At 41.6% G+C, this 27868-nt stretch overlaps 1 protein-coding gene across 2 annotated transcripts in view; it reads right to left on the bottom strand.

Moving 5' to 3' along the window:
- The window catches only part of XYLT1 (xylosyltransferase 1), a 202465-nt gene that overhangs the window by 123105 nt on the left and 51492 nt on the right, over positions 1-27868 (bottom strand). Inside the window, exon 2 of one of the 2 annotated variants that reach the window (XM_037385493.1) lies at positions 25790-25828. The exons of the other annotated variant lie outside the window; for it this stretch is intronic. Coding sequence (XP_037241390.1) covers positions 25790-25828 — 39 coding nt within the window. The remainder of the gene's footprint in view (positions 1-25789; positions 25829-27868) is intronic. 2 annotated transcript variants of the gene reach the window in all.

Consider the following 27868-nt stretch of genomic DNA (forward strand, 5'->3'; position numbering starts at 1 on the left):
TCTCTGCATGCCTGAGCTACACTTGGTACTTGCCACTGATCATCATTCTCAACTGCTATTGTCTTCACAGCCCTTCATTAGTTCAAGCAAACCACACGCCAAGTTTCCCCACTGCATTCTGCCATTTTTCTAGCCACCAAGCACTGGTGGCTGTGGCACCCACGTGCCCAAGCCTGCTGGCCACCTCCTCAGCCATGGCAGGAGCCCACCCACGTGCCTCTCAGTGACGCCGCCTGCGCATTTCAGCGGCTGCACCTTTCCAGAGTACAACAGAAAACACGTCATGCCGTAGTTCTTGCATGTAAAGCACAGTGACTTTCCCCACACGGTTAGGACGGGTTAAATAGAAAATGGTATCGAGGTGAGGCATTTTCCAGGAATTATTTACATATCTCATCAAGAAGATTATCTTCTCCTGATAACCACCTAGTAACTATTACAAGAACTATATGGACAGGAGCACGTTGACTTTGCCATTCCTAGCTCCAGCAGTAATGGTTGCCTCACCAGCTCCGTGGGGCAGGAAACGTTCCCACAAGTCCATGTCCCTCCCATGCAGGACAGCTCTGAGCAGAGGCCTCTGAGGACATGCCAGATCATTGCTGACAAGTGGACACCAACTCTAGAAACTTTCTTTTTTGAAGAATCACCCCTTTGTAGTGAAGTTTCCCACAGAAATGTCCACAGGCTTTCAGAGTCCCCCGTTGAATACCTGGCCTTACAAGCCAGCAAAGGTCGCGGCATGGGCGGCACTAGCACAGAAGAATGCCGCACTCTGCCATCCTGGAGGACCCAACTGCATGGCAATACACAGTGAGATGGAGTCAGTCAGAAAATTATCTGTTCAGATTTTCTTTTGGAAATGATGGGAATGTGAATCAGTGAAAATGTGTGGTCTACTATGCAAGAAGAATAGCATAAATCGAGAAATAACTGAGACAATCTGTAAAATGTTACGCACGCGTGGCTCTGAATTCCTGTTGCCATTTGAAGGAGCGTAAGGGCTCACTTAGCGCTAATGAATGACAGTTTGCTGCTTTGCGGGTCCTGGGGTTTTACCAAATCAACTATTACAACAATGCTTTTTAACTCCACACAGGGACTTTTTTCATGTGAAGAGATATCCTAATATAGAAAAAGAATTAATCAAATCAGGGACCCAAGTAGGTCCCAAAACATATTGAAGTTTTAAACAGTTACCCTATGAGATGTGTACCTCCTAAATACTCTACCTTATTTACTCACGTGAACATACACACAGAGGGTGATGGTCCAGGCTGTGAAGTTACCTGCAAAACCAGGGAGGAGACATGTATCACAGCACTACAAATTATCCCTTAAGTAGGAGGGATGTGGGAAAACCTCAAGGAGAAAGGATTGCTCATGTGCTATTTCTCTTGGTTAGTATGTCTGACTAATCAAAATTATACTCGTGCTACTGTTAAGAGTAACAGCCTCTGCAGAGCAATAGCCAAAAAGCCTCCTCTTTCTGCAGTGCCAGGAGGAGCCCAGGAGCCGGGCACGACCCCGTGGCTCAGCACCAGCACATCTCCATGGGCTCTGCCCATGCTCTAAGCTCCCGAGGAAATCTATAGCTTATACACAAGCTATAAAGGCTAAACTCTTACGTGATTTCTCAGCATCTAATGTAATGGGGTTTTGGGTTTTTTTTTAAACAACAGGTTAAATGAGAAATGGATTTAATATATTTTTAAAAAGCACTATGATTAGCAGATGTCAATAAAATTTCAATTTTTAAAAAAATCTTCTTCCAGTCTTATGTATGCAAAATAGAGAACACCAGGAAAATGAAGTTCACTTTTTTTCTAAAGACCTGGCATTTTCTGTATTTGCCTTTCACCCTTACTAGACAGCCCCAAAAGACAGTATGAAGGGATACACCCAAAGGATAACATGCTGAGTAATGACAGGTTTACACCCCTCGTTAAAGATCTTAAATTTCATACGGAGGCCATGCAGGGTATAAAATACCAACTCTTTGCTGTATTCTCCAGCTAACCAGTTTGCCAATTTTACCTCACCCCTTCTTTCTCATTTGTTTCAAAATAATCCTTGTAGTTAGTATTTTGAGCAGAGACAGACCTGAAACCGACTGTCACCTGAGACTGAGGCAAAACTGTAACCACCACGATATGACAGCAAAGGAGGCAAGAGGGCAATCTGGATTTTATGATTTGAAGATCTGGTATGTTATATTAAGTGGCTGAAGTACAAACACGGAACAGATCAATGCAAATATTTTCAGAGTTAAAAGAAACACCTATTAGTACTGGTGGCAAACCACAAACCAAAAAGGTTTCCTTCAGTACAGTATACTTTTTGACTCAACTAAAAAGTGATGTTCGCTGCTTTTTTTTTTTATAGCACAGAAAATGAATTGTTCTACAGATCTACCTTAGAGACTTTGTTCAGAGTCCTGTTTTTTCTGAAAGAATAACGTGACTGTCACACAGCTACTGAAAGAGCGCCCTGTCTGCAGCTGCAGCCCCACGGCAGTGGCCGCATGCTGCAATCGTTATCCTCCGGTGCACAGCCTTGCAAAGCGGTCCTTGAGCAAGCCCTGGGCGTCTCAGGACGGTCTCTAGACAAAAAGGGCCTGTGCAGGACCACAGAGGTGCTTTCAGTGCCCAGCCAGGGTTCGTGGAGGGCAGAGCCCAGCTGCGGGAAGGACCCAGCTTTGCCACTGTGGCTCAGCCGCCCGCCCAGCAGCTCCGCACAGACGGCGCATTGTCAAAAGGGGAACAAATCCAAAACGCCAGGCCAGCTCCGAGGAGCCGGCGTGGGTCTCAGAAGCACTGGGTTTGTTACCAACCCTTGTAACTGCAGGAAAACAACCTCACCGTGCACCCTTCCATGGTAATTCTCAATGTAATTCCTCTGAAAAGAGAATTGTTGGCTGCTTCCCATGGAAGCCTTTGACACACCTTGATTGCTCCTGCTAAAATTCAGAAATTCACACAACACTCAGCAGTTATGATTTAAAAAAAAAAAAAAAAAAAAAACTCAACAAAAAAAAAAAACCAAGAGTACAGGAAAAATAATAAAAAAAAACAACAAAGGAAAAACACCCAAACAAGCAAAGCCTCCCCTGTCAGAGCAGATCTTCAGCTGGTAGATCAGAGAAGCTCCACTGCTCCGTCAAGAACTGAGTTTAAACCAGAGAAATGCTCTGATGGAGTCAATTGATTTCCATTCATTTCATTCAATTGTTTTACAGGTGTATAATGGTAAAAGAACAAACACAAACATTTTCCTGGTCCTGCTAAGTGGCCTGACAGGCTCCTGCACCATTTCAGGTGGCAGTGGCACTGCCTGCAAGCCCCAGGGACCGTGGTCACTTTAGGTTACGTGCTTGCTCTAGAAGGCAGTGGCTTTTCTCAATCATACACCAGACCTTCAGGGGTACTTTATGAAGCAAAGCCCTACACAGCAGTTCGCCAGCAAGAAGCCCACAGATATTCCTACAATTTAAGGCCAAATTATATTTATTTGGGAAGACTTGTGCTTTCCAGAGCTGTGGGAGCTCTCTGTACTGGAAGGGGTGGGGTGAGCCCTGGCTGGGACAGAGCCTGGCTCGGGGGCTGATGAAATCATCTCTTCCACACCCTCAGCTCATGGCAGCCCATAACCAAACAAGCAGCAAAGCGATGCCTGTTTAAACAGAAAACAGAGTATTACCTTTTTAACCAGCTCCACAGAAAGTCCCGCAGCAAGATGTGCTTGTGCGATTCAAAGTACATGTACCTTGATTCTAATGCAGTTTTATCTCTGAAGAGAAATTCTGCTAGTCGATAAGAGTCAGCACAGCCTACACTTAACAGTCGAATGGAAGCAGCTCTGTAAATCCCAAAGGATTACTGGAAACAAATTATAATGAGCACATCACCAGCATAATTACACTGCAACTCAAGAAGCAAAGAACAGAAAGTTTCATGTTCTTTGTTGCTAACTAAAAATCTTAAAGTAACAGTTGCAAAAAGTTTAGGTGGCCAATTACTGCATATCACTTGTTTCTAGATGCAAGATTAGGCAATGAGAATTTCCTTGCACAGCTGCCAGGGTTGCTCAAACCGCTGGGAGGCTGGTGCCTCCTCCCTGCAGCCCAAGAACCGTTGGCCACTGCTGAAAGCAGCAGAAAGACCTCTGCAGCATTTACGCAATCAGGATTTGCATGGTAATTAGTTATTTAAATTCATGTTCAGTAACACATTTTCTGTAGCAACGTAACAGCCACAAGACAGGATTATGCAAGTCCAATGACACTGCAGGTGATTTTACACCAAATAAAGCAGTTTTTACAATCCTGCTGTTCAGATGCACCGCTGTTGAGCTTGAGAGAGATCAGAATTACTAACCACATCTATACATACTAAAAATCCATAGGTTGTATCAGTCCACCCCTCCAAGATACTTCCAAGGTGTCTCTCGGGGTCAGACAAACACCAGAGAGCACTTACTGGCAGATGGAATGTGTGGACACGTTTGCCCCCCACTGCCCCAAATCTTGCAATTCCCCTTAAACCCACGTGAGCACAGACCGTTCCTGCCCCCAACAAACCTGCCTGCTGCACTTCTCCATCTTGCTTCTTTTGGGCAATTCTAGCTTCAGTTTCAAATGGTGCTCTGCAGAATATGAATGTACAGAATCAATGTACATTTTTGACAATGAGAGCATTTATGCTTGCCATACAACTTATTTATGTCTGATATATTAAGTATTTATAAAAGCCAACGATCCCTTAACTGCATGACAGTAGTCTGCTGCTCTCTATTTATTCCAATCAGAAATTTCTGGGTTTATTTATGAAAGAAATTCTGTAAAGCGTGCCAACCTGAAAGCCATGACACTTAAAGATCTTTTACAAAGAATAAGTAGTTTTCATCAACAGAAGAGTGTTTTGGCTTGCCTCCGAGGTGAAAAGACTAATGTAAAAGTCTGATGATGCTGTGTTTTCTGAACCTGCAAATTCTCTGCCCATTTTCAGCTCGTCCCAGTGGTGTAAGTGATATTGAGCTTACTAACTGCCCCAACTTTTTTTGTTGTTTTCAAGACATTTCCTGAAATACAAAGTTAAGCAAATGCGGCAACCATTTCAACTTATAGCAAAATCAGCAATTTTTGGCAGTGGAGGAAGGCAATGTAATAATTAACAGCTCCCCCTCAGGTTTTGTGCAGAGAACTTCATATAATCAGCATGTTGCCTGCTAAGTCTATATTTTCTCTTACAGGAATTCAAAGTGGTGTGAACATACTGTGTCAGAAGCAGTAAAATAAAACAAGTTGGTTCCATTATACTGTGATTGCAGAACTAGCAGGAAGACATCCTGACTCCACAATGCCCATCAGTCACTGGACCTAAATACTGGCAGAAATCACATCCAGAAACCCAGCTGCTGCAGCAGGTCACACATTTACTGCCATCTCAGATTTCCTCTATTCTAAAATTCTCTGGGTTTAACTGTGGAAGCACTAGAACTAGCTCAGCTTATTTACACCAGCTTTAGGAAACCTTCACCAGGTTACACCTCAGCATAAATGTAAGCGGTCAGCTAATTACTGCTTAGCTCATTCTCCTCCTGTGACTGATAGAAAGCAGTAACTGCTTCTTGAAGAGAAACCAGACTTAATTCTCCAACCTTTTCCATCTTACATTGATTCAGCTCTTCTGATTTCAATACTTTAACCAGCCTATATTATTTAGTATCTCCTTACAGTGTAAGTCAGTGTCCCTTCACTGCCCACATTGTGCAAGACCCAGCAGTGTTCTGGCTCATTACCAGGTTTCTTAAGCTCTACGTGAAACAACAGCAGAATTCTGTTGGTAGCTGGATTGTGTTAGCAGGGAAGTTTGACTGGACAGATGGGCTGCTTGGTGTAGAAATGGTTCTCTGCACAACAGCAATGGTCACGCATGTTGGAGCTCACCATTTTCAGACTGAAAACCAGCCAGTACCATAAGAGTTGAGCACAGTATTTTCCCTAAATAGGCTGAGGTTTTCCACCCCCACGAAAAGAAAACACAAGCAGTAACCCTGGATGATAAATGGTAGGGGAAGGTTGTGTCACCATCACGCATTATTTACCTTTCAGTCCTTCTCAGGTACAGATCTACTTCAACTGATCAATTTTAATATTGTTACTGCAAAGCAAATAGTGAAAGTGGCAGTAAATTGGATCTATTAAGTGCTGCTTCTGATAGAGCAAATGTGGTTACATGTGTTTTTAAGGGCACTGGGATTATATATGGTTATTTCCTCTTCCTACTTTTACTCAGGTCTATAAACTGGAAAATGATAGATAAACCAATGAGAAAAAATAGCATCTTTCTTGTCTCCTTCCACATATATTTTACAGGCAGAAAGAATAAAAGAGCAGCATAAAGCCAACCTTACTTAATCAGTGCTTTGATGTAGCCAGTTTCATATTTTGGTAACATCCAGCTTCTCAAAACACTAAGCACTTGCTCAGTGACTTCCACAATCACAAAAGATTTGGTTTAGTGATAGGGAGCTTTTGTCTTTCACGCAGTGTATCTTCAAATGAAATAAACTAATAAATGCATTTAGATTTTAGTTGAGGTTATTTCTCATTGGACTAGTACAAAAGCCTGATTTTTTTAGTGGTTTCCCTGAACTGGACTCCTGCTGTAAACCTGGATCAGCTCCTCTGCAGCACTACTCAAACAAGGCATCAGATATCAGCTTGGAAATATTAATCTGACCCTTCTAAAAATTAGGGAGAACCCTTCAGATAACTAAAAGCATTGAACAAAAACTGTGTGAGTTCTTTTACTTCACTGACAAGACAATGATTATTTTTTTGTATTTGTAAACTAGATTAATCTTGATACACACAAAGTAATCTGATACAGATGTAAACTCACTTCTACTCTTTCATTAGCTCACCCATAATTACAGCTGTTTTTCTGGAAGTTTAGTTGATTTTGTTTGTGCGTCTGTGTGTCCAAAGCACTGGGTTTAGATTCAGGAATCTGGAGTTTAGGTGCAACAAAACCTGTTTTCTTTAATCTCCTAACGATGATAACATCATCTTATTTCATATGGCTTAAGAAAGAATAAACTCTTCAAGCCCCTGAGATTTCCTGGGTGTATGCCCAGACGAAGCATTTCCCAGGTCTGTGCCACACCTGCACTCTGACATACAAAACCTGAACTTACGCTGCCAATTCTGCTGGTGGCACTTGAGCATAGCGGCTCTGTCAGATGTCACCAAAAGACATAAGAAGTTGTATCAATTACTTTACAATAACATAGCACCAGCCAAATTATTCACATTTCCAAAGTCTGTGACTACAACCATTACTACAGCAATTATGTTTCTCTGGGAACGATCAATTTACACTCAACACCACTCACTTTAAACTGCGTGACCTACCTTAAGTCTGCATTTTCCAAGCATATTATTCCAACTTATCCCACATGCAATGATACTCAAAACCAAATTTACAAAGGTTATTAAGGACAAAGAGATAATAACTGGTAACTCAGCAGGTACCTCAACACCATCAAAGCAGGCATGGAAGCTGTACTTCTATCTCATGAAGCAGTTTTCCTGTATCTTTACATGGCTAAATACCATAATCTGTTCTGAAACAGATCTAACACATATGCTTGTGCAGAAATGTTCCTTGGAAAGCACAATTGCCCACTACAAACGTACCACTGCAGAGCATCTTTGAGCCTCTGAACAAAAACTCAGACAAACATAAAATAAAAACTCATCTCTTTGGAGAATATTCTGCAATTGTTCATATTTGGCAAGCACCTACTTGCTTTGCATGGTGGCAAGAATGACCTTCTCCTAAAAAGTGGATTTGCATGAACCTCAGCGACAGTAAAGATTATTTTGAAGCTTGTATTAGGGCTTCACACAGGATGGAATCTCCGCGTCAGATCCCCAAAGGCTTCTCTGCAACAGAGGTGGTTATTCTGGTGTTTTCCCCCAAAACTGGGCAATAAAGCCATCCCAGAAGTATGGTTATAAACCAACTTTACAAAGCAATCTGCACTTCATGGTAGCTGCTCTTTATCATTTTCCAATCAACACTAGTTGGCTTCTAATTGATTTTATATTATGTCCCTTACCAGAAGTAAGAATATTGTGTTTACTAGGGCAGCACAAAGAGGGCAGGCCTATTCTTACTGCTGTATTTAATGCTGCTGCTAATCATGGAGATTAGACTGAAACAATTACAACAGCTAATTAAAGAACAATGCGGTTTTTGGCATCTTTTCTCAGACAGCACTACTGGGAATTCCTAACTCAGGCAAAGCAGGGATAATTAAAAATTGAGCTCCGGTTTCCCCTGCACTGGCAGCTGGATCACGCTGATTAAACTGCGAATAAAACACATGAAACCAACACTTTGTAGTGTATCCAATTTCACTTAAAAGGGCCTTTAAAACTGAACCATAAACAGAGAAACAGTGCACAGCAAATTATTTAGCTGAAGCTAGATATACAGTCTCCACTGCAGTTGCCTCACAGCTTACTATCTTTTGTGTAGAGTGTGGGACACTAGTCACTGCAGGGCCTGATGAGGCACTCAAATCATTAAGGTCCCCTTCCAAAGGCATTGCTGTTCAAGGTAAACACTAGAAGCAACTGAGCACAGATTTACACACAGACATAAAAATTTGGAAGTCCCTTGGGGAAAAACATAGAATCGCACCCAATGACACCTCAGGTCATCACTAAAGGATAAAACAGGACTCAAACCCCTTTCAGCAAGACTCTGGAGATCTGAAGAGCTGGCACAAATAGCAGCTTTTTTATGACAGCTAGAAGTTCAAGACAAATTTCCATCTGCCTAGTTAGGGCAAAACTGTAAGTAGAATCAAGCCTTGTCCAGGATTATCTGCTACTCTGCTATAAGATACCACTTATAGAAGAGCAATCACTGCATCCCTTTCTCATCCTCAGACCACAGCATCACCCCGGTAAAAATGCAGTTACCCAGACAGACTTGCACGGCTTTACTTTATAATGATGATAATAAAAATAATAATGTTTACTCTTGGCTAGCATTTGCCTATATACTTTGAGTCACACCAGAACAGTATGAAAACAAACAAACCCAAAGGGTAAGACATGAAGGGTGATGCAGAAAGACCAAATTACTTGCCTGAAGCTTGTTTTGGTATTTAGAAATCTGCCTGAAGGTTGTTACTGTGCTCTCTGGACAAGTAGTTAATGCTTTGTTAAATAACAAGAGGATGCTGTTAAAATTTTGAAAGTAATGCCAAGAAATTCTGTGTTTATGTAGCTTTGTGGAGAAACATCAGTATTAAATCATTTTCACTGATCCCACTAACAGGACATACCTCATATGAAGTTGATATCGGGACAACCCAGCTACACCAAGACTGTAAACCAGAATGAGCACCAGATTCCTTCTGAAGCGGAACTACATTTAGCTTTATATATGAAGTAAATACATTTAATAAACAACAACAAATAATAATAAAAAACAGGGAGACTGCACTCGGCACCAGCAGCACTTACATTAAAGAAAAGTGCTTAAGGGACAGGGTACTGCAGCCAGATGATCCAGAGGAAGGCATACAATGAAGGGGAAGTTTGCTAAGACAAGGTCTTTCCAAGTTTTCGGTAAACATTTTGAAGTTTGGGCTACAAGGCAGAAAACCTGCTAGGAAAAGTCATTATAGAGAGACCAAAGAAAGGGGAAATACACACATCTTCTGCCTACATACGGTCTGAGAGATTACACAACAGTCCTGCTTCAGCCACATGTCATGAGAACAGTTTTGAAGGCTGGCTCAAAGTTAATTAGAAGAAAAGCAAAATTATAATAAAAGTCTTTGTGGAAAAAGCCCAGTTAGCAGAATCATATCTCAGAAGAAACCTTCAGGTGCCCAAGAAACAACCAGCCCGGGCATCTAAGTGTTACCAACATTATGTTGGCTTTTGTTAAGAAAATACCATCAGAGTGACAGATAGGGAGCATTCCCAGAGAACCCTCCTGTACCCTCTGCCACGAGGGGACAAGCCCAGGACAGAGCAGCCAGTACAGCTCTCCATTACCCAAGTGTCAATTCTTTTTACAGGGGCAAACAGGTACGCATGTGAACAAACACAGCCCTACCTCAGCTTCATATATGAATTTGGTGAAAATTTCAAAGCTCACAGAGGATTTTCAGACCCTAAACTGCAGAAGCCATGGTGAGTCGACTGAGGGTTCACCATGTATTCTGCCCAGAATCACCCTGAACTGTCACCTTTTATTCTCCTCATTGCCAGAGCTAGAATCCTTCTTTGCATTTAGCTCCATTTCTTTAACTTTTATTTACCTAAGACGAACTTCCAAAAGTATTTTAGCACCCTGCACTGCCTAGAAAACAATAGCAAAAACAAATAAAAGCAGCCTTACAAAAAAACATCACCCTTACAAAGGGCTGCAAGAAGTGGCTGTCAAGTAACAGAGGAGAACCAAAAAGCCTAATAACAAACGTGGTGATCTGGCTAGTGACTCATGATGTGGTCTTGAAGAAGATACTGCAAGTGCTTTGTGACTCCCATTTCTCCTCCAACTGATCAAATGATGATTGATAAAGACTGTCATGATTCCATTTTGTCCATTTTCTTGCTTAGTTGCATATATGCTTTATTACACGGGCATGAGATAATCTTTAAGCTATTTGTTCATATTGCTTTATTTTTCTGTTACTTTTGTTATAGTCTCTGGTAATACATAACTAGTTTAAACTAAAGAAGCAGCTTTCATATTTTTCTCTGAAATTCCAAGTTCCTTCTCAATCCCTGAGATAGTATCTCATGTTTAAATGAAATTTTGGCAGGGAAAAGCAAAGCACTTCACAGCTTCCTTCTACATCTAGCACCATTATATCTTTACATATCTGTGTAGAAGTAAGCTACACAAATTTTCCTAAAAATAATGATGCTGGTATAATTGTTCTTTCCAAGCTATATTCCAAAATCAGTTTTAAACTTGGAAAAACTATGAAAGGGGGATAGCTGGAAAAAATACTTTGGTTTTTACTTAGTAATAAATGCTTGAAAGGATCACAACATTTTATAAGGTCATATATAACACCAGTTAGGCACTACAGTAATGCATTATTCAGCTCCAGCAAAGAATATAAATCCTTGTAATGTACATGGTTAAAATGTGGTTTAATTCTTATTATCCTCTGGCTTTGACTCAAAGTTCCTGATGAGCGTTATAATGTTCAGACGATGCATATTCCCTGAGATTCTTTAATTAAACCTGTAATGTAAGACTTTGCCTCTGGCTATTGGTCACACTACCTGGCACTTGCATTTACAGAGATACCACCTACTGCTTGTGTTCTACTGCCCAGCCCTGAGCCGGAGCTCTGCCCCTCAGTCAAATGTGTGCTTTTGATATTTCTCAGGCTGAGGCAGACTGGTCCTTTGGGCAGACATTCAATCTTTGCTACTGCATGGTTGAGGTTTATGGCAAAAACATGACAACTAGGAGACTAAGAAAATAAAACTCCTGCTCTAACCTTTCCTCCCCCCCCCCCCCCCTTAAGAATTTCTAGGGGGCATATGGATGCTTAAGACCAAAAGTTTGCTGCACACATACTGCTTCTCTCCGTCAATAGGACACATTTCCACTATGCCCTGAAGGCTGGTAAAGAAAAGGCCTCTGAAATTTGTATTACCTGGTGACCACCGTTAATCACACAGCTTCCTACTCCACAGCAGGTCAGCAGGGAGAACACCTGAACCTCTAGGACTTCTCTAGTACATGCATGCATAACACAGCACTGTGTTTAAGGAGTATCTTCTGTTCGCCTTTTCTGAAAATATCAAAAGATCTGGTTTTGTTTTGAAGTGAAGTGAAAAACCACTTCAAATCTCTAAAACTTCTAACTGCTAAGAAGAAGGTTTCCCTACTCAGCACTCTGGGTCTCTCATTCAAAGGCAACAAGAGCTGGATGCCTTTAAGTACTCTAGCAAACACCCTTCAGCATTTTTAGGAACTTCACCATACATCTTTGCACAGCATTCGTGTTCCTGTGATTGTGACCAGCCTAATGGATCCTTCTTCCCTAGTGAATGCTGAAGCAGGCATTTTAAATGTAGTTGTTCACATGTGTTGACTTAAAGTGCATGCATCTTTGAAATTCACTCCCTTTCAGCATTACTGCCAATAAATAATTAAAAAGCCTATTAAGACAGCAAAAGCTGAAATTATAAGCAAATGTTTTTGCATCAAGGGCCAGACTCAGGGAAACACTTAAACATCTTCAATTTAAAGCATGTGAGCGTTCAGATTGATGCAAGCTCCCAACTTGCAAGTCTTATTGTGTTTTACTGAGTAAGGGCTATTACCCAGCTCTGTAAATTATTTTCCCTTGTGGAAACATACAGTTATTCAAGATTTCAAAATATCTAGTGGAAACATCAGTTTCATAAGTAGAAAGACATGTTACAATTCTAATTTCAGCCCAAGTCCTTCCTGTGATTTTGAATCTGAATAGAAAAATACTGCATTTTCCAAGCAAATAGCACTGACAGAATTTAGCCCCTGCTGTAGTTTCAGACACCAGAATGCTTAGTTATTTCCATTATTGTACGTCTTTGTGATATTGTATGCTTCTGGATAAGGACATCAAGCAAGTGTTCTACTCCAGTCAGCACATTTACCTATAGAGAACAAAATAAACTGCCACAGAGGGAAGACAAGACATTAAACAGAAGAAATCTCAGTTTGAAAAACATTCAGATAATGGAAAATATCAAACTAGAAGTTAAAACCTAATTAAGAACGTGGAACTAGGAGAAAAAGCATATGTTGTCAGAGCCACAACAGTTACATCAGGAGGTGACAAAGGAGGACAGGAAGGTTTAAAGAGGGACACGGACACTTTAAAGAAATAATAAACATTCTTTTGGGATAAGAGCATCTCTGCCAGACAGAAACCTTCCTCTCGGCCAAGTGACAAGCCCTGTTGCCCTCTACAGCTTGAATTTCCCAGGATGACCTTCTACAGCTTGCTAATGCTGTATTTTCATCACCAGCTAAGAGTCTGGGCAGGGGTTGGGGTGATCCCAACAAAAAAATGAAAATTCCATCCCCGACATCACAGGTCCTTGACCAACTCTTTCCAACTCTTTGCCATGCCCACTTTCCCATGGGGAGCTTCAGGTTCATGCCCCCTCACTTGGAACAATTTCAGCGCAGCAAATGGATGACATTTTCTGAATGATGCCAGTATTTGGTGTTGGAGTTTGTGGTTGCACCCAGCAACACAGCTGGGAATGAGGGAGCAGACAGGGTCAGCTGGCTATTTCAGCACCATCTTCAAGGAAATCACGGTTTTGAAAATAGACAACCTAATCCTGGAGTTGAACAGATTAGATCAAGATGCAGGACTGTCTACCGTGGAAAGTCATTCAAGCTAAAACAGAGCAAGAATACACCTTGGACCAACAATTCTTGATTAACTTCCTCTGCTGGCAAGCTTAGTGTAAACTAGGCGCTATGCCAAAGCCTCCCAATCCACTCTGGAGTAAATGTAATTTGAAATAACACTCTCGTATTTTAACAGCATGGCCTTCGGAGTGAATTTTCAGGTAATGGTCAAAAGTAGCACAGACCTGCGAGTCAGTCATGATACTGGTATTCTATGTAAAAATAAAAAAAAACCCCAGGTCTTTACTAACTTTTTCACTGAACTCTAAAGGAACAGCTTCCAAACCAATGTGTATATTGTAGCGTACGATGCAGAGGAAAGAACTGTTGCTTCTAAGCTGGAACTAGAGTTTATCAAAAATACCAAATTTTCATACAAGACAAAACAGTGGGAAATTTATATTAAAAAGATTTTTATATGTAAGCACATATCCAGACACAATCTATAAATGTCTGTCACATGAACCCCCACATTTACAGGCATCACACAGGCTCCGCTAACTCCACAGAAGTTATTCAGCATTTTGCTGTCACTTGAGACAACCTACAGGCAGTGGACACGACCTGAACGTCCACCTTCTGGTGTCACAACAAACAGCTGCACACCAAAGACCTCTGCTTCCCATGGGACAGGGGCCAGCTGCTTTGTCAAACACGTAGGCTACTCATACTCATGTCCTGTGGAAGAGCTCCTCATGGTCACTACTGCTGAGTATGGTCCCGAACAAGAGTTTCATCTGAATTTTATTTTCTCTGAAGCTTACAGCCTTCCCAAGCCTGTCAGAGTTTGCTTCAGGTGAGCTGGAAGCATGGCAGGATTCACAGCCCTCCCACAGGGAACCCAGAGAAGTTCTGCCCAGCAAACATCCACCCACCAAAAACCTACAGACCTCCCAGCTGCAACCAGAGCAGCTCCTCCTGCACCACACAACCTGCAATCAGGTACCTTTTAATTAAACCCCACCACGCTGCACTAAATCATTTCCTTATGAATGGTCAAGTTATTTGCATGCTAAATCTTCCACACAAACGAGCGCACCACTGACAGTAACAGCACATGCAGATCTCCAGCGCTTTCTGGCCCAAGCTGCCAACGGCCATAGGACCAGGGAAGTCACAAAGGGACTCCTGCACAGCGTGACACAGCAAGTCCGGAGCAGAGACCAGGCTGTGCTTTAACGGAGGGTCCACATCAGAATTTAAAAATAAGATCATCAGTTTTATGAAAGGCTGGGCTGTAAGAATACAGAGATATTTAACTGGAGAAAAAACTACGAACGGGAAAAGAATTTTAGTTCAATGTCTAAAATAAAAAGGCAATGACCTCCATTTACGCTACACTTCTGTGTTTTCAGAGGCAAAGGAATAGGAAGCAAACCTTGAGAAAGGTTAGCATGAGCCTGATCTGGCACTTACCAATAAAGCATCATCGATTTGTTATTTAAGTTCTCTTTTGCTTTTTTTGCGCCCGCCGCCCCCCCCCCCCCCTTTTTTTTTTTTTGACACAATTAACCAAAACTAACTTTTGGACCTTTGTAAGACACTGTCCAGCTACCAAGCATCATGCTATAAGTGCCAACGAAACTTCAAAGCTGAGCCGCCAGAAAGGTGCTGCAGAAGCAGCAATCAAACGTTGCATGTTTCCTGCCTACCAAGAAACCAAACGCTGTTGAAGGCCACAACCAAATTATCATCTGGATAATTTGCAAATAACGAACTTAGTGTCATTTTATAGGCACTAAGTGCTTGCTCTTTTAATATCATGATTTTATTATCAGCATTTATTAAAGATATTTTGTTTGCTGTATGTAAACTCAAACATTAGAAGACAGGCATATTATAAGCAATTACAAATGTTAGGTAACATCTACTACATAGGACAAAGTAAAATAAAACACCAAAAGACACAGGAACGAAGAAGCAATAATAAAATTTCTTTCTGGTTCCTGTGAAGTCATGGACTAATATGTATAATAGATTATATTACATGAAAATTTATTTCAGGTCCACAATTGTTTTAAAGCTGACTCTCCACGTAGAGCCAGGAGCTTATCAAACCTGCTTGTAGCACAACCCTTCATGGAAGGTCCTCTTCTAGCTTGGCTTTACTGTAATGCATACAAATTATTAACCCATTACAAATGTCAGCACCTGGCACTTGCTACCTAACAGAAGCCAGCACCACAGGCTCCCCAGCTGCTATTTCCACCTTGATGTGAATTTTAAAACTGCAGATTTTTTTTCTCCAGTGTAGCAGCACATACAAAATAGAGAAACAATCCTGCAACAAGGAGCAGGGAACTGACCCTTCCCCTGAGGGACAGCACAGTTTGCATTCTCCAAAGTGCCACTGCCCCGCTCAAGCAGCACAGGGCAGCATGACCAGGGCAGCTGTGACACTGGCACTGAGGGGTTGTGTCCTCCCGGCCCAAGGAGAGGGTCCCTCTGGGGCTCCTACCTCTCAGGGAAGCGCTCTCTGTGGGGGAAAAATCCCACACCATTCACAGAAAAAAGCAAGGCTTGGCAGGCTGTTGTCTTTGGCTTTGTTTTGTTCCGATAAGGGACACAAGCAACGCTTTGGGGCAGCGAGCAGGCAGAGAGGGCACGTTGCCGCTCCGTCCGCGCTGCGGTGGTGCCAGACTCAGAAGTCTCACAACCTCGGTATTTTCGCTGCATGACAGATTTTGCTAATCCTGTTCTGAGGCTGTCAGCTCTCTACATTCACACAATGCACGGAGCTTAGGCAGTAATACAGGGCCTGGCTTTAGCTTTGAAAGGCAAGTCCCAAATTCAGATGCTCTGCTGATTACTGGACACAGCTTCCGAAAGCTCAGACCCTTCATACAACCTTATCAAACAGACAGTTTGCTGTGGCTGGTTGCGGTCGAAACGTAACTGATGGAGGAGTGCGGGGCTGCCTATTGACTGGATGCAGTCATTTGCAGCCAGGGCCACCCTGTCATCATGACTGGGATGCCATAAAGAAGTGCTGAAGAGGAGGGAGAGCAGCTGGCACACGTGGGACACGCAAACCAAAGCACCCTGTTTGGCCTCGGCCAGCGCAAGATTTTCAGTCACAGAAACGACACTGAACCACACAGTTCCCACCAGTATTAACAAGGGTCCAGACCAGCAAGTCACAATTTTGGCTTCTCTTTCCTGAAGAGCAAATATAGGGAACATTTCAAGTAATCAAATATTATTAGCTTACTTCTAACTTCCCATGGAAAAGTGTTCTCAGACAAATTCCATCACTTCCATGAATGTCCAGCTAGCACCCTTGGGAGTGACTGTCAGCCAGCTGTCACTCAGTAGCCCACTGCCTCAGTGTCAACTGTAGCAATGAACACTGTTGTTAAGACAATAAAATGTTTGCTTCTTTTTCTTTTAATTTTTGCTTTGGCTTCAGCACTACAATCTATCCAGTTGCAGTCATTTTCCCAATCATCAAACAAAACACAAGAGTATGCAATAAAGATGTTACCTCCATAACTCCATTGGATTTACCAGCTACTAAAATGCTTTTATTGCCAATCTACAGCACAGTAAATTCCTCTTCTAGCAATACCAGTGAACTCTGACAAGGCAAAACTACCAGGACTGCAAAGTTACATCAACAAGTCTGTAAAATAAGGCTGACATGGGAAAAGGAACATTAATGTGAAAAAGCGCATGTGTGAACTGTGCAGCAGCACAGGCATGCGAGCAAAAGAACCTTCTGCATAATTCATCCTACTTCTGTAAACCCAGAATAACAGTTTTAGAAGTAGGTTCTCCTTGTACTGCAGTCTCCACTACTTGAAAAACCGGGTAATTGCAAAAACAGAAAAAACTTTGAGTGTTTCATGAAAAAGTGGAGGTAGCCACTTTGAAGTTGCCCTGGCTAGAAAAATACTGTAACTAGATCTGGAAAATGATGCATGCAAAACACAGCTGTGCATGTCTATACTTATCCAGTAATTATCTGACTGTTTTTCAGACATTATTTGTGTGTTTTTATTTTCTGTTCTATGCTTCACTGCCCAAAAAATGGAATTATCGCTTTAAACCACTTTGCTATACAAGAGCTATTTATGCCATTAAGGTCTAATCCCAGCATAACCAGAGAAAGAGAAAATTGCGGGGGGGGGGGGGGGGGGGGGGGGGGGGATGGAAACCAAAGTAACACTACAAAAGCCTTTTCAGTTGCATTTACCTGTAGGCATTACAGAAAATGATTAACACAGAAACAGACCCCACATTTCAGTATCATTTCTAAACCAACCCCAAAGCAAAATGCATCCCAGATGTCTCCCAAGAAATGCCACACAGAGAACACTGCACAAGTGCTAACATCAGAAACTGGTCACCTGCATGTAGCTTTTCATTCCACCTGCTGCACACAGCCTTCCACAACTACACACCAGTCACACTGGCAACTTGGCAGGCTGGCAAGTCAATCTGCATCTGACTCGCTGCTCACATTAATACAATTAAGTCACATCCTCAGCCAGGATAAACCAATACTGCTCTTCCTCAGTCAGGAGAGGCCCAGTGAATTAATTACTCACCAGAAGATCCAGTTTCCTGCATGTAAAAAGTCTCCAAAGATAAAAATGTATTTTAAACTACTGCAAAGTAAGAAACAGAGGTGTGATACATAGCGGGGCTTATACGAAAAGTTTTCCTGAAGTCAGCTGCACTTAAGTAGGTGCTTGTAATTAAGTATGCTCTCAAATGTTAGCCTAGGAGGTGCTAAATGGGGAGCTACCTAATATTTGACTAGAAAATAATATGTGAATTCCTCGTATCTTGCTGTTCTGAGCTGTTATCAGAACAACTTCTAGATGTATTTCACTTAAAGAATGGGAACAGATACCCAAGGATTCAATTAGTCTCAGAATATTTTGGTTTGTTGGCATCATCCTCTATTTGCTATCAGAACTGCATTAGAGCTTTATTTAAGCAATCAGTCAGACCTCATGTTATTAAATATTAATCTTTTAGCCTTTAGCCCAGTTACCATTATTCTGGAATAATCAAGAATTTTCCTGTTCTGTGATGTCATTTGAAGTACAGAGCATAACAGACAGTGTACAATAGCATTACTGTACAGCAGGGACAGGGTCATAATGAACTGTTTGGTTCTGATGGTAATTGATTATAATCAACATAATTTGTATATCATCCCTTCTGCCAATTTGCCCTATAGAATAAAAACAGGCAAGCACAGAACTACATTTTACAATTCTCTTTCCATCAGAGGCTAAACACAAAATTAGGTATTGCTGGTAAGCATTTCGAATGCTGTGCAAATTAAAAAGATATTGGCAAATCAGCTTCTGTTGGGAAATATCACAGTTGTCATATCTTTTTAAGATCTTAGCTTGGGAGCTTAGGGCTTTGGTAGTTGTACTGTTAAAGATATTCGTAACTAGAAGATAACTGTGTAAAAGCACCTTGTTTCTGAAACTGCAGCACACATGAATGGACTCATGGACAATTAGAAAATACCTTGTTTCTAGAAAGGGCAAGAATATTTTCTCAAATTAGTATTAAAAGGGACAGACAACCCACTGGACAGGTCCACTGAACACTTCGAGGAACAGAAAAAAATCAAAAGCAGAGCTGACATCCACAGAATATGAGCTGTAGTTCAGGCTTGATTAAATGAGAACAAGGATGCCTAGCAAGCTCTGGATGCAGAGTTCAAAGAGTCAAAAATACCATCCATTCTGTCACAGAAGCTCCCTTCCACATGTGCTGGGTCTGGGAAGTTTGCCCAGGCTGTACCTCTCAAAGATGAGATTTCATTCTCAGTGCCATTCATGGGACAGCTTTTACAAGGACCAAGCAGACTGAAAACATGCTGAAAATATCACATGTCCTCCAAAGAACAGGAGAAAGGAATTACATGCTTACATAGCACCCTGGTCACTGTGAGCTGATGGCTAGGTGCTTTTTTCTTTCACTACAAAAATAATGTGGAAAGCTTTATATAAGAGGTTTTTTGATTTATTTTTTTTTAAGAAGTTTCATATTAAAATTCAAGATTCACAGCATTAGTAGAAAGGAATCTAAATGACACGTGGTGTGTACCCTCCTCATGCAACAGACTGTTGCAAAGGACTCTGTTGGCCTTCAATGCCAAACTTCTCATGGTTTGTTCATAGAAATAACGGAGAACACAAGTGCTAGAGATGTGAGTTCTAAGCCATATGCTCTTCCCTTCTTCCTCTCTGTGTACACGGCCAAATCACATACAATGACTCTGTGTGTAACTAAAAGCTATAACTTTCCAAGATGCTGCATGAGACTGTACCTAGGTATCTTCAATGCAAATACCACCCAGTTAATCTTGCAGAGTATTTCTCATGTATATCCAAAAGGATCCACTCAGCAGATACATTTAAAAGACGTATTCTCCTAAACAGATCTAAATTCTCTTTGTGTGATTTAAAAATTGAGACATTTCTAGCCACTGTTTTTCTAGGTTTATCTTTGCCAAAACCAGTATATCTGATTAATAGGCAATAACAGCTCAGCAATTTGATTGCATTGGATATTTCTACGGGGACTGCATCATGAAGATTTCAGAGGTAAGTCCATGAAATCTACCTGTATTTTCATGTTCCTCAGCAGGAATGAAAACATGCTGTTTCCTCTTCCCTTTGACAGCAGAATGCAAAATCTTGCTTTTTAGTGACCACAGTGCACTGCAAGAAATTGCATCATTTTCTCCAGTGGCTGTATATCCCATAGGCATTTCAGCTCTTTACTCACTTCAGCGACTTATGAAATGGCATGGGTTCCTCCTTGCCCCCCAAACTAATTAGCTGGAAGAAAAATACTTCCCTGCGTTTTGAAAAGCAAGTACCTGGAAGCTTACTTTATCTTCACAACATGATTTTATGAAAGACTCCATGTTAACAGTGTTACCAATCACAATTATCTTGTTACAAAAGCTGCAACATGCTCTTTTCTAGAGGCTACAAGATTCTTGGATTCATGTTTTTTTCACGAATATTGACTAGAACTGGAAAAATCCCCGAGTTTCTAACTTGAGATAACCATAAGACTCAGAAAGTAATCCCAAACACACCCAAAACCAGACACAAAAGATTTGAAGTATTATTTTTTAGTCATATTGTTCTAAAAAACAGTTTCCCAGTTATTTAATGATTCTTTTCCATACGATACTCTAACAAATAATGCAGGGATTGTTTTCTGTTCTTGCTTTTAGTAGCAGATACAGTACCTTTCTGTATGCAATTCTTATCTACTCTTACTGGGAAATGCTGATTACATGGCACAGAGGTGAAATCATCTGCGCAGCCCCCAGTGAAGCAGATACTGACCAAGTCCAGGCACAAAGGGCAAAAGGATCACTTATCTGCAAAGGCAATCAGCACAATTAGGCAACTTGTATGGCTGCTGCTGCTGCACTTGTGCTCTGGATCCAAGCAGGGCTGACAGCACCCCGTCGTTCCCAGACAAGAACCAGGTAAAAGGTGCGCGAGCTTTCCAGGCAGCACAGCTGAGGGTTACAGTTTTAAATTTCAGGGTTGAACAGAAGAAATAATTAAAGGTCAAACAGCTGAACATGCAATTATTTAGACTCCTATAGGCAATGAAATTATTTGACTTGTACCTAATGGCAAAGACATCTTGCAAGAAACACACCAAGAGTACGTTTTTGCTGTTCAAAGCAGCCACTTAATTGTGAAGTGCAACACCCACAACAGTGGCGCACCATGAACCTTCAGTTCCGAGTCTTTTATTGAATTAATCCAGAAATCAATTTCAGAGAAAGGAATTACAAGATAATAAGTACCTTTTATTATGACAATTTTTGTTCCTTACATGACGCTCTCCAGGGTAGGGCATTTTCGTTCTAAAAAGAGCTAGCTCTTTAAAAAAAATATTAAATGAAATGGTAGAGAGGACAATGACAAACAGTCTCTTTAAAGGCACTACTGCTAGAATACAAATTCTGTCTGGGAGCGCTCAGTGTCTGAGCTGTTCTTAGAGACAGGAGGCTGACACGGGTATGAGGTGCTGAGCCGACACGCTGAATGCTGGGTATACGCTAATTACAGGAGGGTATGTAAAAGCAGTCTGGTTTTACTGTATTATGACAAGCACACTGCTGCTTGTACTCAAGCATCAATATTTACTTCACCAATGTGGGAGAGCACTTGTGTGTCATGGGAAGAGGTCTTCAAAGCATCCTTCACACCGGCTCTTTGCCAATGTAACCCTCTCCGGACTGGCATCCCCCCTTGGCTAAGGTAACTTTCCAGCTGAAACCCTCCTAGCGTGGCATGCGTTACACGCAGGTCTCGTGTTTGGATTCTGAATGCGCATGTTATTTCAGCAATCTCCAAGTTCCACACCTCAGTAGCACCTGGGAACCATATCCATCACTTCAAAGGCAGGCTGCAAGCCACCAGCTATTCTCACACAACAACCCCAGTAAGAGCATCTTCTGGAAACTGCACAGCAAAAACCAGTTCATATTTTGACTTCTAACAACACAGAAAATTCTGACTGGTATTCTATAGTCTGGGAAGACTGTAATTTTTCGATTGGTTGGGTTTGGGGTTTTTTTTGTTATTGTCATCAGCTTAAAAGAGATGCTGCTGACCCCCAAGCGGTGGAAAACCAACCACTTGCCACACAGGCACAAGGGTGCACATCTGCCTGCTGCAGGCTTAGCACAGCACCCCTCAGATGGTGGTGCCTCCCTGGGCAAGCACCGCAGCACACTCATGCTGGGATAGCACCAGCAGAAGGAAAACATGTGGCAAGATTTACCTTTCACAGATGAAGGCAGAGGTAAAAGCTGCAATTGGTGCACCAATTACTCAGTCCTGTTACCTGATACACAGATCCCCATTTCCTCCACCAAATGCAATACTCCGTGGTGTCCCATATCAGTAAGCCTTAGAGGGCTCCCCAGCATCCAGTCACACAGCTTTTATCAGTCACAAAGCTACAGCTTTGGAAGAAGACCAAAAACGAGCTCTCTAACCCAAAGACACTAACAAAACTCCATTGCTCCAAGGGAATGAAAAACTGGGCCAAAATTTCTCTCTGGGCTAACTGCTGCTGAAGCCATTACATTTGGCTCCTGGTATTTTTGTGAAATGAAGGATGGGAAGTGTGAAATGCAAACAGCCACAGTCTCATTGATGGAGATAGCTTTGGAAATCATGAGAAAAGTAGTCAGTCACCGCTGTTTCAGATGTAATACACAACCATCTCAGCTGCCGAAAACAGCTTTCATTCTCTCTTTGTTTTCTTCATTCTCTCCAAATTATGGTCAGTTTCCCTTTGCGTGACAGTGCAGACAAACATGCCTGAACCTTCCAAATGAATGCTGACATGACCTTATCAAACACCTCAAGGATGCTCAGGGGTATCTGGTTTTAGCATTAGGGCACAGTGAGATTTAGAGGTAAGAAATGGGAGGTTTGTTTTCAAACTATTTTTTCCAGTACAGTAAACCCCAAGTGTCTGGGTTTCACCCTAAATGAGTACTATTTTGCAACACAGTGCAATGCAAATAAATGTGCCACATCCTACTCCCTTGAACACAGCTTATTAAATAGTTGTTAATCTGCTGCACCAAATTTATACATTACATGAGTCATGCTTGTTACGCACCATTTAACATGAAAAAAGCTAAAGAACAGTTGTTTGTGAGCTGTATAATCTCACTTACAAAAACAGAGCAGGGAGAACAGGGACTGCCCAACTGCATCATCTCTTGGCATCCTGTCCCAGCACAGGTAGGTATAAATGAATCAGACTGATCCCCAATATACTGCTATTTGATTAACGTGAGTAGTGTGATTTGGCAGGTTCAATTTGAACAAAGTATTTTGACATGCTTCTAAAAGAGAGAAGAATGCGAGGGAATTACGTGAGGGAATTGTGCAAAAATTATTTTGTTTGCAGAAGCTGTCTATTCATTGGAAAAATATTATCTGAAAACACTTGGCTTAGCTCTCAAGTAAATGTTTTCCCTCTGTTCACTTACACACAACCCAAAATAGACCTTTATAGAGGAATTCAAAAAGAGAACTGCTGAAGCTGTGCTGGTTGGAAGAATACCCACATTCTCTCTTTAGAAGATCACTTGCAGCCATACCTGTAAAATTTGCAACAGTTGTACATCTGATTGGAAAACTAGGGAAAGGAGGGGAAGTGACATGAAAAATTCATGAGAAGGCCTCCATAATATGGTCCCCTTTCGACACACAGCACACGTTTGAAATGTCAACATTCAAAATACCAAGCAGAGCAGAGTCAAGACAGGAAACCAGAGGGCAGCGGAGTGAAAATCTCAAATGAGCCAACTCATCCCAAGATTGTGCAGGAAACCACTAAAGCAGAGAAGCTGCTCACCAGTCTACTCAACATGTCTCAAACACACACACTACTATTCTCCACTCACATCTGTCCCCAAAGAAAAAGGATGAGAATAAAACATGTGGGGAAACTTCTGCAAATTTGAGGATTCTTTACAAACCATGTTAGTTAATGTTATGTTTGAGTTGGCAAAACATTAAAGCTGCTGATGTTGTTTTTCTCATGCTGCTTTTTCACATCAAAGAAAACAGATACCCTTGCAGCTAAGACGGTGGCCCTGTCCTGAATTGCTAACTTCTCAGTCTGGATATAAAACAACTACAGCTAATCTGAACGCTTTTCACCACTTCACCTAAAGAGAAATGCATCCCTAGAAACCGAAGTTGTGCCCTGTCCTTCAGCTATGATACCCAGACTTACTTCCACCTCTCAGAGAGTCCCATCGCTGCCCACTCCAGGATACATGCCTGGTCTCAGCTCCTACATTTGAGCACCCCCCAGCAGTCCAGAACACTTTGGGATGTAAGTGTGTTGGCCATGAGACTTTGGTTTTGGCTCTTCTCACCTATTTCAAGGTCAGGAGTAAGCAGCTTTGTAGAGAAGATGGGACTCAGAATTGGATGTGGCTTTCAGTAGCACTGAAATAAACATCAACACCTATGAGCATACACTTAATTTCTACCTTATATATTCATTAAACAATGTGTTTATGCTCTCCCTGACCCCAAAAATATTAAGGCCCCTTGAAAGCACAGTGACTTTTGGAGTCACCCAGCACCCCTGCTGACAGTCTTAGCAAGGAGGCAACAGGCCAGAAGAGTAAAGGACATGCAGGCCAGGGAAGATACAGACTGGCAGGGCAGAACAAGGAAGCGATATGCTGGGGCTGAAGGCATCACCTCAGCCAGTAATCTGTGGCAGCTGTACCAGCTGGAGCTGATAATCTCCCTTTCACTTCCTTCTCCTTCAGGTGTGAAATCCTCACAATGTGCATTCTCCCCTAGTACCTTCACTAACACAAACTGCTGCTCTTACACTATTTTAAGTCAGTAATAAAATAAGTCTTCATTATTACTGTATATTTCCAGTTCTACATCACACACAGATTAGAACTTCATTATGTACTCTGTGTTTTGTTACAACTTTATAATGCCACTGTGTATAACTATTTTTGTGATTCTTCCTTGCCAGTTTCAACTCACAAAGGCTTAGCTCCAAAGTGAGGTCCATAAAAAAAAGATGTAGTAGGCTTGTTGAAACAAATAGCAAAACAGTCAAAAGCTTTCCCCAGAGAAAGGCCAACAAAAGACAAAGGTAGACATACTTATGCAGTCACTAAGGGACATTGGAAATGTGTGTTCTGAATAAACACCCATCTTCAGTATGCAAGTACCATTGCCTTTGCTGCCTCCCAAAGATCAGCGAGAATGAAAATCAATGATACTGCCTTGTTAGAAAACACAAGTCAAAGCATCAATGACTTTGTAAAATTCCTTCTGTCACTTTGACCTTCTGGTGCCAGGCATCTCCATGGATTCATTACCACTCACTGTAATGTCTAAAGAGGAAATCCACAATGCTATAGTATTTTAGAGTAACACGCTAGCAGCAGGGATCATAACAAAAGCTAGGAAGCTGAGTATGCAAAAAGAAAGGAGAATTAATTCCATGAATGGATTCTTGCACTGCCTTGAGCACTGCATCCTCTCTTCTAACAAGCACAAGTCAATTCTGCTGTTGCCCAGCTGCACACCAGGTCCCTTCCTCACCATCTGCACCTGTTTCCTGTAAAGAGTCTGTTCTCTCTTGCCCAGTCAGTCATGCTGGGAGCTACTGCTGTTACAGTTGTACCTTCTCCAGGGTCACCAACACAGTTAAATACCATAACTGCAGTGGGCAACAGCAGATCAGCCTCTTTCAGAGGATCTCTTAGACAAAAGAAGGGTGGTGGGGGTGGTACTAACCTGCGTCTCCAAGCTGGTGTAGGGACTAGGAGGTTCAATCTACAAAAAGAGCAGATAGAAACAGCCATTACTCTGGAATAGTGGAAAAGATGGTGTTTTGAGCCATTACTGGTCCAAAGCAGCGATGTAAGGAACAAACACATCTGCTTGAACAAGGATGGTGGGATTATTATTTTTAAGAGATCCCCTTTCCAGGCACCCTACCATCACACATAAATTACAGGATCTCTACAATATCTGAATGTGTGAAGCAAGTTGCAGTAACCAGAGTATATCAGAGACAGATTAGCTCCAGAACAACTCAAGGCTACACGCAGGCCCTTACATCTTTGATTTATCCCTCTGTTACATTTCTTTCTTACATTACAATTGACTGGTGCTCCTGTAATTTCAAGGCATTAGAACCTTTTCAGAAAGTTGATCAGGATTTGATGATGAAAGCACTGGCTGCATCATTGGCAACATTTTTTGCTCCCAACAGCTGCAGTTACGTGATGGTTGTTTTATTTTCCATTAAAATTTCATCCTGATGAATGCCTTTCTCCAGCTCTATGCGTTATATGTGCAAGTGCACCATGTATTTTCTGCAGTCTGGCATCTTCCTTGGCATCAAAATCTGAACTCTTAACTTTGCTTGGCCAGAGGATTCAAGCCTCATTAAAGAGCTTCTAAACACAAAAGCACAAAAATTGTCTATTTAGCCAGTTAATTAAGAGATTAGAAAGAGATAACATCCCTCCAGGAGACTCCATCATTAGTGCTCTGGGACTAGTGCTCAAGCAAAATCTTTAAAGGAACATCTTTTAAAGTACAAGGGACATTTCAAACCTTAGTCCTGCTGGTCCAGGTATTACTCTGCAAGGTCTCGCTTTCTACAACATTCTGTTTAATTGGAAAGCCTAACAGAGTGGAACCAGGTCAATGATGCTTTCTCTTCAATCCATCACATCTATTGAAATTAGACAGCTTTAGTTTCGTAGAGTAAATATTCTTATCTGTCAGATTATTGGGCTCCTGAGACTAATTTTGAATTTTGATATCCCCAGGTACTCAGGTCACTGTGATTCTCACTTTGGCTAAACCACAAAACAGAATGAAAAAAAAGACCTGGCTTTCCTCCAAGAAACCATGTATTCCTTTTAATTATACCTATAAAGCAGCTTTTGGTTTAGTATTCATTGTAAATATACTAATGAAGAAACAAGCTGTCAACTCGGGGGAAAATAAAGTCAAGGAGGAAACTGGCCTTGAAACCCTCAATACATCTCTCCCACACTCAGTAAATCCTGGGCCAGGCAGCACGCTATATCCAGATGAAAAAGTCCATGATTACCTCTGTCACACTGCTAACTTAAAGGTAATCTTTCATCAACATGTCCTAACATCGGAGTAGCACTATTATACAAATAAGTAGATACTATCTGACAACTGGCCAAATGATATCAAGACTGGAAGGAGACTGAGAAACCTCAGGGAAATCCAAGTATCATGTAATCAGCTAAACTGGGGTGGGCACTGAAATTATCTGAAGGTGAGAGGAATCTTGTCCCTGGATGGCTTTACGTTTCTAAAGACAAATGGTGTCAGCACTCACAGCTCTTCTTCATAGACTTAGCGGGGATAAACTCATCTATTTTGCAGATGGAATTGTAAGCAATGCTCGTTTGGTCACAACACGCTCCCACTCACATTTATATCATAGCAGGAAGATCCCAACACTGGCAGGTGTGCGTGGCAGATATAAAGTGTGTTTAAACAGAGCAAAATACTACTTTAACAAAGAGCAGTCCCGCTGCACAGACTCCCCTTTGGGAGATAGCTGGATTTTCTCAGTCACTGCCAATTTTATCGCAGACAAAAGCTTTTTCAGCACGTACTGTTCACTTCCAAATGACATGATTTCTATAAGAGGAAGCAGCTACTGTATGTATACAACATCCTGGAAAGATCTGGGAGTTCCTGTAATAGATAAGGCTTCAGACTACTTAAAAGCCAGACAAACTAAGTCCAACGCTTGCTGAACAGAACAGATTTCTGATATAGCAGGGGGACCTGTTTCTCCCTGTCATTACAGTCATG

The sequence above is a fragment of the Falco rusticolus genome, chromosome 4 (genome assembly GCF_015220075.1).
Source record: "Falco rusticolus isolate bFalRus1 chromosome 4, bFalRus1.pri, whole genome shotgun sequence".
Classification (NCBI taxonomy): Eukaryota; Metazoa; Chordata; class Aves; order Falconiformes; family Falconidae; genus Falco; species Falco rusticolus.